The sequence below is a fragment of the Berghia stephanieae genome, chromosome 2 (genome assembly GCF_034508935.2).
Source record: "Berghia stephanieae isolate SIO BIC M18660-M18661 chromosome 2, UCSD_Bste_1.3, whole genome shotgun sequence".
Lineage (NCBI taxonomy): Eukaryota > Metazoa > Mollusca > Gastropoda > Nudibranchia > Aeolidiidae > Berghia > Berghia stephanieae.
In genome coordinates, this window is record NC_088361.1 from 102,163,920 (window position 1) to 102,179,474 (window position 15,555).

At 33.5% G+C, this 15,555-nt stretch overlaps 1 protein-coding gene across 1 annotated transcript in view; it reads right to left on the reverse strand.

Moving 5' to 3' along the window:
- The window catches only part of LOC144966090 (sodium/glucose cotransporter 4-like), a 60,853-nt gene that overhangs the window by 19,846 nt on the left and 25,452 nt on the right, over window positions 1-15,555 (reverse strand). Inside the window, exons 11-12 of the mRNA XM_078902154.1 lie at window positions 9,408-9,543; window positions 8,262-8,369 (exon numbers count right to left, since the gene is read on the reverse strand). Coding sequence (XP_078758280.1) covers window positions 8,262-8,369; window positions 9,408-9,543 — 244 coding nt within the window. The remainder of the gene's footprint in view (window positions 1-8,261; window positions 8,370-9,407; window positions 9,544-15,555) is intronic.

A 15,555-nucleotide genomic window follows, 5' to 3' on the forward strand; every position in this document is an offset into this window, starting at 1 on the left:
ATAGCCGCAGACAGGTAGAACCAGGGGCGTGGCTCTATTGGTTCAAAGGTGCCTGGCACCGCATCCATCTTTTAAAAATGGATGACAGCATTTTAAAAAACATATAAAACTGAGAAATGGTATATACCGCCTTTTGTCAACAGTGCGAAACATACTCCCTTTCTCTCACAACGCCCTATATGAACGCTTCTATCCCGATTCACACAATCCGGTGATGACTGCGACTGTGTACCATCGCTGGGCGAGTGACTGGATTTCCCCACGCATGGAGCGGATTTTCCTTGGATCCATTTAAGGCTATTACTATCAGTGTTGCCACATTGACTACTTGAGAAAATGGCTCGAATTTTTACCATATTCAAATACGAGAAGAAAAAAAACCCGCCTCAGGTGCCGATAAATTTTTGCTCCAACTCTGGTGGACTGGGAAATAATAGCTAATGTTGGTCATTTACGTCCTAGTATGGTAACTTCGAACATCTTTATTATTATCGAAATCCCGATTATTAACAAGTTCAATTGTTTCTCTCTCTTTGACGTGATTATTGAATATAGTAATTTATTATTATTGTTATTATTATTATTATTATTGTTATTATTACTATTATTATTATTATTATTATTATTATTATTATTATTATTATTATTATTATTATTATTATTATTATTATTATTATTATTATTATCATTAATAATTAATTTTGGACCCTTATCAAATTGTTTACCAAAGTAAATGCAGTGTAGAAGATGCCATCCTAGTTTTTACAAATAATATCTACAAACATTTAGACACGCCTAAAAGCTACTGCAGAATTCTTTTTGTTGATTTTTCATCCGCATTTAATACAATTCAGCCCCACCTCCTTGCTCATAAACTTTCTACTTTTGAAATTAAACCTTATATCATCTCCTGGATGCTAGACTTCTTTAAAAATAGAACACAATACATACAAGTAAAAGGAAATGTCTCCAATAACATAACTTTAAATATTGGTGATCCATAGGGCTGTGTAATCTCTCCCATGCTCTTTATACTTTATACAAACGACTGTAAAAGCACAGATTTAAACATACCCCTTTTAAAATTTGCTGACGATACATCTCTACAAGGACTAATTACTATTAATAAAGAAATAAATTATAAGAAAGAAAGAAAGAAATTTGTTTCCTGGTGCGACAATAACCACCTTGAATTGAATGTTAGTAAGACAAAATAATAATAATAATAATAATAATAATAATAATAATAATAATAATAATAATAATAATAATAATAATAATAATAATAATAATAATAATAATAATAATAATAATAATAATAATAATAATAATAATAATACTTTATTGCATCCCAAAAAGGAAATTTTTTGTACAGACGTGTTATAATTTACACATAAGATAAAAATACAATGGAAATAGGATGTATATATATAAAAAAGGAGCAGCTCTATAACCAGAGCTGCGCTTTATAATATGAATAATAAAAGAATTAATTATAGACTTTAGAAAAGATAAGAATACAAAAGACCATATTACTATTAAAAATGAAAAAGTAGAACAGGTTGTAGAATACAAATATCTAGGAGTCACCATGGACAACAAATTACGATGGGACGTACATTCCAGTTATATCAATAGCAAAATTAATCAAAGAATGTACTTTTTACGGAAATTGTCCCAACTTAACATTGACAAAACACTTTGTACGTTAATTTATAGATCTGTAATAGAAAGTGTTTTGGCTTTTTGCATTACTGCCTGGGGGGGGGGGGTTGTCCTAGCGCAGCAAAAGCTAACTTTTACAAGATTATTAAAAGAGCTAATAAATTTACTACAGGATCCATGTCTTTTACTGATTTATATACAGAATACTGCTTAAGAAAAATTAGTAATATTTTAGATAATCCAACTCACCCTTTAAATCTTCAGCTCACTAAGTCGAACAGAAGTGACCGATTGTTGTCTATACGAACAAAAAGTGAAAGACACCTCCGATCCTTTTTACCTTATAGTTGCAGAATTTTTAATAAGGAAAATAATTTATAGATGTTGGTCTACGTCTGTTTAACTTTGAAACCTTTTCTTTAAAATTAATCCATACCCACAATTTTTTAAACATCAATTTATAAAATCGCTTACTACAACTTTTCTACTGACCTTTTTATTCTACATTACGTGCCATGTAATTTATACTATGTAATTTTTCTCAGTCAATTTACAATAGTATTATACTGTAACTAATTCTTAGCTTTTTGCTGATCTTTTTTTCTTATATGTTGACATCAATGTACCTTTTCTAGATATGTATATCTTTACACTTTTATAATCTGTATGTCCCTTAATTTACACTATGTAATTATTCTTACAGCCTACAATATTATTATACTATATATACCTATTACCAAATTTTACTTTACCACATTATACTTACGTATATTATGTTTATGTATGTATCATTGTCGGCATTTTATACGTCTGTACAAAAATTCCCTTTTGGATGAATAAAGTACATAATAATAATAATAATAATAATAATAATAAATAATAATAATAATAATAATAATAATAATAATAATAATAATAATGATAATGATAATAATAATAATAATAATAATAATAATAATAATAATAATAATAATAATAATAATAATAATAATAATGATAATAATAATAATAATAATAATAATAATAATAATAATAATAATAATAATAATAATAATAATAATAATAATAATAATAATAATAATAATAATAATAATAATAATAATAATAATAATAATAATAATAATAATATCATCACCATTATCATCGTCATTATTATTATTTTTTAAAAATTATTATCATTATTATTGCTGCAAAAATTGATATGAAGGAATGTGAACGAACTAAGCAATACATTTCTTGATAGTGATGCTATATGATCTTTGCGTGTATATGTGTGTTTGACTTTGTGTGTGTGCGCGCATTCATCACAAGAGAGAGAGAGAGAGAGAGAGAGAGAGAGAGAGAGAGAGAGAGAGAGAGAGAGAGAGAGAGAGATCTTGTATGATGTCATGTTTGATTTCCTAATTGGAATAGCTTTTTACATTCCTGTTCTTTGTAATTAAAAAAAAATAAGCTTTGTTCGATTGACATTCAATGTCTGCATGTGTCCCTTTAGTCATTTCCCTCAGTGTCCAAACTCCAATCAATATATTCGTTCGTGATTTATATAAACAAACTATTGAAAAGATTTGCAGGGACAGAAACATCACCATGCAAATTTACTTACAATTATGTAAGTATATATTTTCTTTATTTTTTTTTCTTTCTTTTATATTTACAACTATGGCACGTGTAAGTCATTTTCGTCTGGCACCACTTTATACTGTAAGCACGCCACGCCGCTGGGTAGAACGTTAGGTGTGTAGGGGGGAATAAAACATTTTTAAAAATAGGGTGTCAAAAATCTGGATATGATGGACCTTGGCTTGCTTCTTTCGCCTAAAGTGTTGTGTTGCAAGTGTGTGTATGTGGTATGTGTGGATGTGGATGAGTGTGTGTGGTATTGGCGAGTTTGAGGCAGTGGGTGGTGGGAGAGGATGGCTGTTAGTGTGTATTTTTCTCTTTCGATATGACAATTTTATTTGTAATGCGCCCAGAGCATCCAACCAGGGGGATATGTTGCGCAATATAAATTTGCATTATTATTATTATTATTATTATTATTATTATTATTATTATTATTATTATTATTATTATTATTATTATTATTATTATTATTATTATTATTATTAAAGAATCTCAAATTTTTGAAATAAAAACTAAAATGCCAAACCCTTTAAAAAGTGAAGTGAGTTCATGGGAAATTTCTCCGGAATGGGTCAGTTAGAGATTGGGAAACTGTACAGGAATCTCAAATTCTGTGTCGATTATGGGATAGAAAACAAAAAAGACAAAGAAAAAACAAAGAAAAAACATAGGCTTGTTAAGTGGTTTTTGGACCACAAAAACTCTGACTTGAGCAATATATCATCTACAGATCTTGTAAATCGCTTTTAGCACGTTTAGTGGACATTGCGCTATTTAAAAATAGCTCAAGCTCAAGTTCTGCCGTGAAGACCTCAATGTAACCCAATTCTCGTCCATTGAAACTTTTGTATAAATCAACACATCGTTTCCTTTTCGAGCGCCCCAAACAGAGTTGTGAGTGGGGCTCTGAGTGGGGTACTGAGTGGGGTTCTGACTGGGATTCTCAATGGGGTTCTGAGTGGGATTCTGACTGGGATTCTGAGTGGGGTTCTCAGTGGGATTCTGGCTGGGGTTCTGAGTGGGATTTTGAGTGGGGTTCTGAGTGGGATTCTCAGTGGGGTTCTGAGTACGATTCTCAGTGGGGTTCTGAGTGGGATTATGACTGGGGTTCTGAGTGGGATTCTGACTGGGGTTCTGAGTGGGATTCTGACTGGGGTTCTGAGTGGGATTTTGACTGGGGTTCTGAGTGGGGTTTGACTTAAATCGCCATGCCACTGTGCGGTTTTAGTTAAAATAGAGAGAAAGATAAAGTGAGTAAATGTGACTCATATGACGAAGGCCAAGGGCCGAAACGTTGTTTGTTTTTTGTCAGTGTTGTTCCCTTATATATAAGTCACATTTACCCACTTTATCTTTCTCTCTATTGTACTGGCTCATTTAGGCACCTCTAGCTTTAGTTAAAATAGACCAAAATAACGATCCGTATAAATACAATTTGTAGCATCTAAATTAACCTGACATAATACCGTTTTATAACGGTGGTTCACATAAGAGTATGGTGTATATATATATATATATATATATATATATATATATATATATATATATTATATATATATATATTAAAGTCATTCTTTTATATTTATTGTCACAATTTTTCAAGGATATTGTTGAATATATATATATATATATATATATATATATATATATATATATATATATATATATATATATATATATATACATACATATATATATATATATATATATATATATATATATATATATATATATATATATATATATATATATATATATCAAAGTCATTTTTGATATCTATTGTCACAATTTTTCAAGGTTATTGTTGAAAATATATATATATATATATATATATATATATATATATATATATATATATATATATATATATATATATATATATATACATACATATATATATATATATATATTATATATAGATATATATATCAAAGTCATTTTTGATATCTATTGTCACAATTTTTCAAGGTTATTGTTGAAAATACCGATTCTCATGTTGTTTTAATAAACGCAACGCATAGAGTTAACCGTACGATGACGCCATCAGAACAAAATGACAGGAAGCACGTGATCATTCAAGTCATTTGCATCTAATTATGAAAAGAATCTGGGTCATGTTTAGACGGCGTCCCTCATAATATGGTTAGTTCTATATTTTTTCCAAAATATATCAAAGATTCGGACCATGATTTTTAAAGCTTGATATTATCTGAATTTATTGTCCATGATTTCATTTTATGACTATTTTTATCCTTTTCCTCGTGATCGAATTGATTTTCTAATGTATGATATAATGATTAAAGCCCATCCATTTGAATTGGCTCCATGAACTCAGCTTGTATGTCGTTAACTTTATACAACCCTTATACACCAATTTGGACATCATTGACAAACTGGTCAAATTAAATGGGCAAGTTTAAATACAGAGCAATGTCCACTCAACTTGAACAAAGCGTTTTACAACTGCAAGGCTGTCCGAGGCCACCATCAACACTTGGCATGTAGGACGAGACATGATGCCTGTGAGGCCAAAAAATTCAAAAGAACGATCACCAAAGTTTTGGAATTTTTCTTTGCTACGATTAACAATGTCATGTCGCTGGAGCTTCTTAAGAGGCGAGAATTTGACTTCTTTTTTACCAGGTCCGAAAGATGATTGGGGGGGGGGGGGGGATGGTGGGAGGGAGGGGGCAAGGGCCATGTGACCATTTGAAAGCAGTGGCTGTGTCTGTTAGACTTGACGAATATTTCTCTGTGATACATTAAGGTCCTATCTAAAGGAAAAAACGAAACCAACTAATGCCCGTTTCATACTACAGCTCCGTTGACCTGACGGTTCGTAAAAGCTTCTTCTATTGTTTATATTCATGCTGATTAATTGTTTTGTATTGTTTTATTTTGTTGCTATGTTTTGCTTTGTTTTGTTTGGGTTTTTGTTTTTGTTCTTGTTGATGTTCTTCTTGTTTTGATTGACATTCTTGTTGGTTAAGTTATCTAATTTACTTTGTTATCGATGCATGACTTGTTGATGATTTGTTGTTGTTATTATCTGTTGCTTTTGTTCACGTATTTTCCCTTCTTCTTGTTTAATTTTTTTGGTTAGCGACGCTTTTTAAAAAAAGAGTGATTTTATTTATTCAACCGTAACGAGGAAATTCCAATGTGTCTTGTTACTCTTGGTTCTATTTCTTAAGCAATAAACATTCTTATCACATTAAGTATTCTTTTTATACAACTGAACAAGTTACAAAATAGCCATAGCTTGTTTCTTTTAACGTCACAATACACGTTTACGTTTTAACAACGTGACATACACGTTAAATTTGACAATAGATATGGTCTAGGTGTCTAAATGAAAAGTTGTATAACATGGCATCCGTCTTTTGCGATGTAGCTTTTGTATAAATGTATAGTTGTATAACACGGCACCCGTCTTTCGCGATGTTGTTATCAAATATTCATTAAAGTTAAGTTTATAGTTAAATGGATTTCCCTCAATTACATGTATTTCCTTTGAATGACAAAACAGCTTTCTTTGTTTGTAGATGGAGGGCAGGAAGTGTAACAAAAAATAAACATGATTGCGCTTGGTTACAGTTCAACTTGGAAAAACAAGATTGAATAAATGATAGAAAAATGCATTCCATTTTAGTGGAATGATTATTTCATAAATATCCGGATTTGTGTTAAAAGGATGTCGCCGCAATCCCAAAAGAAATACTGGAAATGGTTTTGATCTTATCTATTTGTGCGAACAATTATATGGAAAAGTGTCCTTGTTGTTATTCTAAAATTGAAATAAGCGTTTTATGGAAATCTCCTCATGGTTATCAAAACAACCACAACTATTCCATCATTATCACGATCAAATAAAAGATGATGATGATGATGATGATGATGATGATGATGATGATGATGATGATGATGATGATGATAACACACTCATATTATAAATATGTTAAAGGAAGTGACTGATTATTCATCTGATTTTAGAAACTATCTGCGCATGGAAGCTTTTGTTTCCTAATAACCCTAATCACACTGCACAGGGTTCAGATCGGTATTGTGCTATTTTCAAAACATAAAAAAGAAAAACCCATCTTTCATCCCCCCCCCCCCTCCCCACACACCCCTCACTGCGCGAATACCTGAAGAAGAACATAATATTTATTTGGGCGGATCAATGAGGCTTGGTGGCCTTGTGGTATAGCACTCGCTTTCAGATCAGAAGGTCCTTACTCACATTCTCTCACCATACTCAAGTGTAAAATGAGTACCTGGTCGTTAACAGCGTTCTCTTTGTTTGAAAAGTTGCGCCGCAACCACATTCCACTACACTATCACACACACATGTACACACAACACACAACACACTTACACGCATACACACACATACACACACACACACACACACACTCATAATATAAACATGAGAGCACATCACAATACACATCAACACTAATCACCAATACACAACGAAACAACTTTAGTTTGGAGTAAGAACTTTCTACGGACATTACAATGGATTACGCCGACTGAAGAAGTGTAAAAAACACAGAAACGAGTCGTCTCGACCACAAAAATGTGAGTGAAAATTTACATTATATATTAGCTCTAACCACCATTATCGAGCACTTTCGTACCAACAAGTACCCACCAACACTCATAAATAAATATATATATATATATATATATATATATATATATATATATATATATATATATATATATATAACATTCGCTTTCGGATCGGAAGGTCCTGGGTTCGAGCCTCGCTCGGCGCATAGTTGAGTCTTTGGAAAAGGCAAGACATGAACAGTTTCAATAACGTAAAAAAGTTTTGATACATCGACTCACCGCAAGACATGAACAGTTTCAATCACGTTAACAAGTTTTGATACATCGACTCACATCTAGCCAAGAACGGTTTCAACAACGTAAAGAAAAAAAGATTTGAAACAGTGACTCACCGCTAGGCAAGAGCTCAATGACCAGTTTAGGATAAGCAATATTGGTGCAGCCTACCCTGTTACTGCAGACCATCTCACAAATGTCTGGATCCGTGCAGCCTACTTCATCTGGAACCAAAATACAAGAGTTGTTGTGAGGAATTGTGACATATCGCCTAAAACGGTATTATATTGGAATGGATTTGTCTCAAAAGCATGAATATATTATGGTCAAAAACATGAGAATTAAGTTGATGATCTCTGTATATTCTCTTTTCTTTTTAAATCTATACAGCCTCTTAAAGTAACTAAATATATCACATATCTTATAATTTTAGCCTTGATACGAATATCACGTTTTGGCGTGAAGGTGACTCCGACAAAATACCGTGTTAGGACGAACATTTGAAAATGTGTGTAAGAAACGGTGACAGTCAAAGCAGGAAGAAAAATGCAAGAAAATAACATCCCAAAAACAATCTTGTCTTGACTAGGGTCTTATTGTGACAATAAATATACCCAGATATGTCGTCTTAAATTAGGAAAAAACTCAAATTCATGGGTTAGACTGTTTTAAATGTTAATCCACTTTTAGCGATAGTAACAATATCGCATATCACCCTATAGAGGCAGTGGGTTACTCATTACATGTTTTAAAAAGAACAAAATATAACGTTTGTGGGAAATGTTGGGGTTCTGTCAGTCAAAACACTGTCTTGTTGATGACAAGTACAATATTCTGTCAGCCAAAACACTGTCTTGTTGACGATAAGTACAATATTCGGTCAGCCAAAACACTGTCTTGTTGACGATAAGTACAATATTCTGTCAGCCAAAACACTGTCTTGTTGGCGACAAGTACAATATTCTGTCAGCCAAAACACTGTCTTGTTGCCGACAGGTACAATATTCTGTCAGCCAAAACACTGTCTTGTTGGCGACAAGTACAATATTCTGTCAGCCAAAACACTGTCTTGTTGGCGACAAGTACAATATTCTGTCGGCCAAAACACTGTCTTGTTGACGATAAGTACAATATTCTGTCAGCCAAAACACTGTCTTGTTGGCGACAAGTACAATATTCTGTCAGCCAAAACAATGCCTTATCTCTGACAAGATTAAACCTATCGACTAACTCCTAAGGGATATGACATTACTCTTACTGACCTGTGAACAAGACACGGCTGATCATCCCCGGGAAAACAATGGTGAACAACGGTAAAATTTTGAGGTATCCTGCTAGTATGGACCCACCCTTTACGTGGTACATATTCTTTGCTGCCAGGCTACGCTGAACCAAAACCTGAAAGGACACACAATAGAAATTGCATCATGACAGCTACATTGGCAACAATCGGACAACTGTTGAAATGTTGAAGCAGTCAAGAGAGACTTCCGCTAAAAAAATTCAGATTCTTCTCAGAATGAATCAGGTAATAGGGTAGAAAAGTTTGATGTAAAAAAGACGGGTCCCTATTTTATTTGGATCGTAAAACCCCTCTTCTGGTGGACTTATATATATATATATATATATATATATATATATATATATATATATATATATATAAGTATCAATCCACTATTAAGGTGACCACTTTGAAATGCACCAATTGGAGGACCAAGCATATGTCTTGTTCAAATTGATTAAACTGTTCAATCTTTGTTCAAATGAGTATAGTTTGATGCCCTACAATGATTTATGAACACAATTCTGATGCTTGATGATCACAATGGTATATAGAAAATTACTCGGTCCCCCTACTGTTTTACTAAGTGTTTCTGTAGCTTTAAGGAGACATTTGGTAAAACATGTTTTTAGGGAGACCACATTAAAAAACCCTTTTAGGGAGCCCAGTATATGTTTATATATGTGTATACCTAAGAGTGCATTTTCAAGTGAGCTACCACCAAATTGTCTAAAATAAAGTAAGTCCTTAAGATTAAGAGCTTCATGGCCATAGTGTCGAAGCTTATCCCAGTGTGCGTAGAGTGAAATGGCCGAGCAACGCATTTACTAACTCCTGGGAAGGTCCATCCCTCAGAAGGGGCGCTCAGGGAAATAACCTGGGACTCAAACACGGCAAAAAATATTCCCAGTTGCTCCGTGCGCCATTGTTTTTGCAGTCCCCGACCCCTTTAGAAACCTGACGACCCAGGTTAAGATCAGAGATAGAAGGGACCAGGCAGAGGAGTTTATTTGTTGTTGTTGTATACCACTGAATGGACTTGGTTTGTTTTGTTTTGTTTTTAAGGGTTTTACGGCGCTTGCAACACATTAAGGTCATATCAGCGCCAGTAAAAAGGAAGAAAATGGGATAGTAAAAAGTTCTAGAACTACAATTAGAGCACCCAAGAAAAAGTAAGGCAAAGGGGATTTGTTTCAAATAGGAAACAGTAGATTCCAAGAGCCCACTATCAAAGTACTTAGTTTGAGATCACCTAAACGTCTCATTCAGACACAAGCACAGGTCCCAACAAAGAGGGATACACTCAAATGTTTACAAAGCATAAATAATATGTAAACAAAACAATAAAGAGCATAACAGACAGATGATTTACAAGGGAAAAATATAATCTCCCAAAACTCGAACTATACATTTGACTGTTTCCCTCCCAGCCAGGTCCTGGACAAAACCAAGTAATCCCATCCCGAGACAAAGACAGAAAACAAGTTGGAAAATAGACATAGGGGGATAGAAGACGCAACGAGTACGTCCCTGCCCATTATGGGAAGTCGGGAACCCCACCCAGTGAATGGAGTTGGATGGATAGGACAGCAGATCTGATGGACACAATGAACGGCTTCAATCAACATCTCATTCACTTTAACTTGCACAATGCTTGCTTTGGTTTCGTGGTAGACAGTTCGTCTGACGCCCGAGTTGTCAGGGTTCGAATTCATATTTGTGGCGATGCAGAGTCATTGTAAAAGTCTCATTTACAGTCTCACTTGTGTTAATTGGAGTACGTTACTGAATTGTAACAACGTTGTTCGTGTCCATATAAATGTACTACCACTACCAGCTGCACGTTGAGCTCATTGTGGGTTTTATGATACATCAAGCTCGTGTAAAATTACATTTACATTTGACCGAAAAATGATACATAACGATAGAAGTCTACAAATCATATTGCAGGTTTATTTCAGTTCCAAAAGCCATCACAAACATTCATCCACTGTATCACATAAGTCTTTGGTCACCAAATAAAAGCATGAAGTTTGTTATGTGTACAGTGCAACATAAAAGGATAGAAACAGTTTTACTGATAAAACCCTCAAATGATAACAAACCAATATGTTGTTGCTGGTAAGTTGCTTAATTGCATTTGTTAAAAAGCATAAACTGTGAAGCAAAAGTGTTGAAAATCGTTTGAATAAAGTTTAATGCAAAAAAAATAATTCTTAAGCACTTTATGCCGTTCTAAGCTGTCGTTGCTGCATTTTTTTTCATTATTAATTATTATTATTCTGATTAAGGATGAGGGGATAAAAAAAGAATGAAATTAAATGCACAGAGGTGTCATTTCTTGACAGTCACCTCTAAAGATTGCAACTCTTAAAATTATCATAAAAAGAATAGTGAAATTTTACATTAGGTATCTAGACAATGCTGAACATAAAGCTACATTGGCCAATTAAGTTAGGGTTAGTAGAAAGACTTTTTATTCTGCCATATCTGATTCTTTCAGATAGTTCTACATAGCTGCCAACTTTTCAAAAATAAAATAAGGAACGCTCATTTGGCCCGGGATGAGGGGCGATGTGTGCCGAAGCCCCGCCCCCTTCATCGAATCGCAACATATAAAAGTCAGCCTTTTTAATTACTATTACTAACACTAACAAGTTTGAGATGACAGAGGCTAGTCCAAATGTTGCTCAACTATCGGGTTTAGTACCAGCACATTTGAATCGTTAAAATGACACTTTCCACAATGATTGTTGTTTTGTTTTTAAGGGTTTTACGGCGCTTGCAACACATTTAGGTTATATCAGCGCCAGTAAAAAGGAAGAAAATTGGATAGTAAAAAGTTCTAGAATTACAGTTGAAGCATCCAAGAGAAAGTAAGACATAGGGGAACTGGGAACAAATAGGGATCAGATGTAGATTCCAAGAGCGTATCACCAATGTACTTAGTTTGAGATCACCTATAAGTCTTATCCGGACACAAGAACAAAATCCAACAAAGAGGAACACACTCAAATGCTTACATTATACATTAAAAAATAACAAATATAGTAATAATACATAACAGAGAGATGATTTACAAGGAAAAAAATATCATCTCCCAAAACAATAAATATGCATTTGACTGCTTCCCTCCCAGCTAGGACTCCGGCGAGGGCCAGGAAAAAAACAAGTAATCTCATTCCAAGACAAAGACTGAAAGCATGTTGGAAAACAGATATAAGGGGATAGAAGACACAGTGTGTACCTCCCTGCCCGCTATGGGAGCTTTCCACAATGAGATCAAAATTCAGAACGGACAATATAAAGAAAGAATTCAACTGCCTCAACTTTGATAAGGACCAATACACAAGAAGCACAATTGTAAAATAAATGAAATAACTTAAGATGGTTAGAAATGCATAACTACCAACCTGGTACATCACTTGAGAGGGCGTTTTGGGGTAAAAATTAGGTGAGTTCAGATAAAAAGTAGACGATAGCATATATGTTTTCTTTCATGCAACATAATGGTCTTTAAGTAGTATACTATAATAGTAGTTATAGTAAAATGCACCTCTAAATATTAGAGAATTCCTACTTCTTTACTTTGACAAGATAAACACACCTAAAAATGGAGTATACTTATTTTTCTTGAACCTAAACCGTTACAAAAGCTTGCTTGAAAAAAAAAATTAAAATCAGATGAAGATGTTTTTAAAGGGATTAAATTTATATATTTCATAAATTAATAAAGGGAAATAATCATTGTCATCTTTAATCAATATAAGCAATTGATTTTCTTATTGAATACCTTCCAATCAAAAAGGTGGATTTAATTTTATTCTTAATTAAAATAATATTTGTAACAAATAGTGAAAGTATCAATACTGTCTTAGAATATTCAAAGTATATCGAGGCTAACATCCATATCCTATGCAAATCTCCAATACATTATGAAAGGTTTGATTAAAATACAGGCGTCATATAAACGAATGGAACTTTTTTAATTGTTGAAAATCATTTATGATAGAGGCATAATTCAAATTAAAGAGCTACACAAATGGAGATTATGCTCTCACTGGACACCAATAATAATGATAATAATAATAACAACAATAGTAGTAGTAGTAATAGTAATAATAATGGATCAATAATAATAATTCATTAGGCTCACATGGCTTTTTTACCACAAATTAGTCAAAAATTACAAAATACGGATTTTGAACTAAAAATAAGCACTTACAGACTCAGGAAGTCAAATACGGAACAAATCCGTTTTTAACAGAACGGTTGGCAGCTATGGTTCTACAAAGCATTTGTCTCTCAAGCTGAGCAAATGAATGTTCATATAATATAAAAAAGGATATTGCAATGATGAACAGATTGTACTATATAAAGATAAAACGTTTTTGTAAACCCCCAAAATATGTCAATAACACTATACAAAACAATGAATGTAATACAAATCAAATTCATGATTGTCATTACACCGATTGAAACGCTCTTTCCCTTCTATATTTATTTCTTTCATTAAAAATCTTTGTCTTCACCAAACTAATTAGTGTACCTTCAGGGATTCCTTTTTGTGAAAATACCCTGTGGTGTTTTAAGAACAGAATAATTTCAGACTTTCTAGGTAATGATCCCCTTGAACCATGTGCTGAAACATCTTCGACAAAGTTTTTAAAATATGACTTGACTCTATCTGTATCCTCATCTGACCATGACATGTATCTCCGATTTTTGCTTGAATTCCTCTTGGGTTCAGTTTGTTTTGAAGAACACGTAAGCTGATTTGGCACTCCTGCTTCACCATCAAATATTTCTTCTTGATTTGCAGCTGTTACTATGGATGTTCCAAAATTTGCATTTGAGTCTCTATTCACTACAGAGTCATTTGTTTCAATGTTACAATTTCCTTCCCCAGTGACCGATGCTGAGTTATCAATTTGACCCAAAAAATGACCAACTTCTGTTATTTCTCGTATTGCAAGTGGACACTGATAAATGTTTTGATTGATTGATTCACTGTGTCCCATATGTCGATAGAAGACATCTCTCTCGTGTTGTGGGACATCAAGTAAGGCAAATAATGTCGAAGCTCGGTGCCTGAATTTATCAGCTATTAACAACTGGGGTTTCTCTAAATCCTTTACTAAGGAAGTGACATATTTGATGGCAATGTAACCACTTACATGATCTTTGGATATTCCTGTATTTGGAAAAAGAAATGGGTTGTCTGAAATATCAACAGCTTTACGCTCCTGTGCAAGTTTCCTTAAAGGCTGAATTGTGTCATTGGGTATCAACACAGGGACCAACATCTTGCTTCCCTTTCCAGACTGATAGGCCAGCTTATACTTCTCAAGTAACGCTTTTTCCAGAGGATCAGTGACATGTTGTACAAGCTGGGGATCAACCCATACACCTGAATCTGCATCATTCCAGTCTTTTAACAACATCCTTGCGGGTTCTCCGCCTCTCCTCGCATTAAACATTGTAAGCCTAGCTACGATGACATTGCGAAGCCTAACAAACATATGTGAATCAAATAATTGATAATCATCCTCACAAATACGGACCATCTCTTCAGTAATAAATTGCCGTAGCTTCTTTATATCATTCTCTAATGGCATCTCTTTGGGTTTTCTCAAATTTGTTCTCTTTGCTTCACATTGAACTCTGGCTGTAAAAAAAATACTATCCCAATTATAATCCAGGACAGCTTTGGACAAATCTATCTCTGCGGATTCTTCCATTTTGTTTTGCATTATATATTCCCCTTTTAAGAAATTAATTAACTTTTTCAATATAAATCCAATTGAAAGCTTCAAGCCTGCTTTCAATGTCCCATCCTCTTTCAAAGTCATTTCAGAAATGGTTTGCGATATTTCATTAAAGTTACAACGCTTCACCACGTCCTCTCCAGAGAAAGAAGGTTGATTTGTTCTCTTCCTAGTTTTTAAAATCAAATTTCCTAAGATGCGTAAATCACTCATTATAACTTTTCTCTCCTTCTTTGAACTTTTACTCCACAATTTTGTTCCTAACAATACTATAGCTTTGTCAGATCGACACAAATTTCCCACTTCATCATTCCGAAATTTGTCAAGAATATTCTCCTTTATTTCTTTACTTGCATTGGG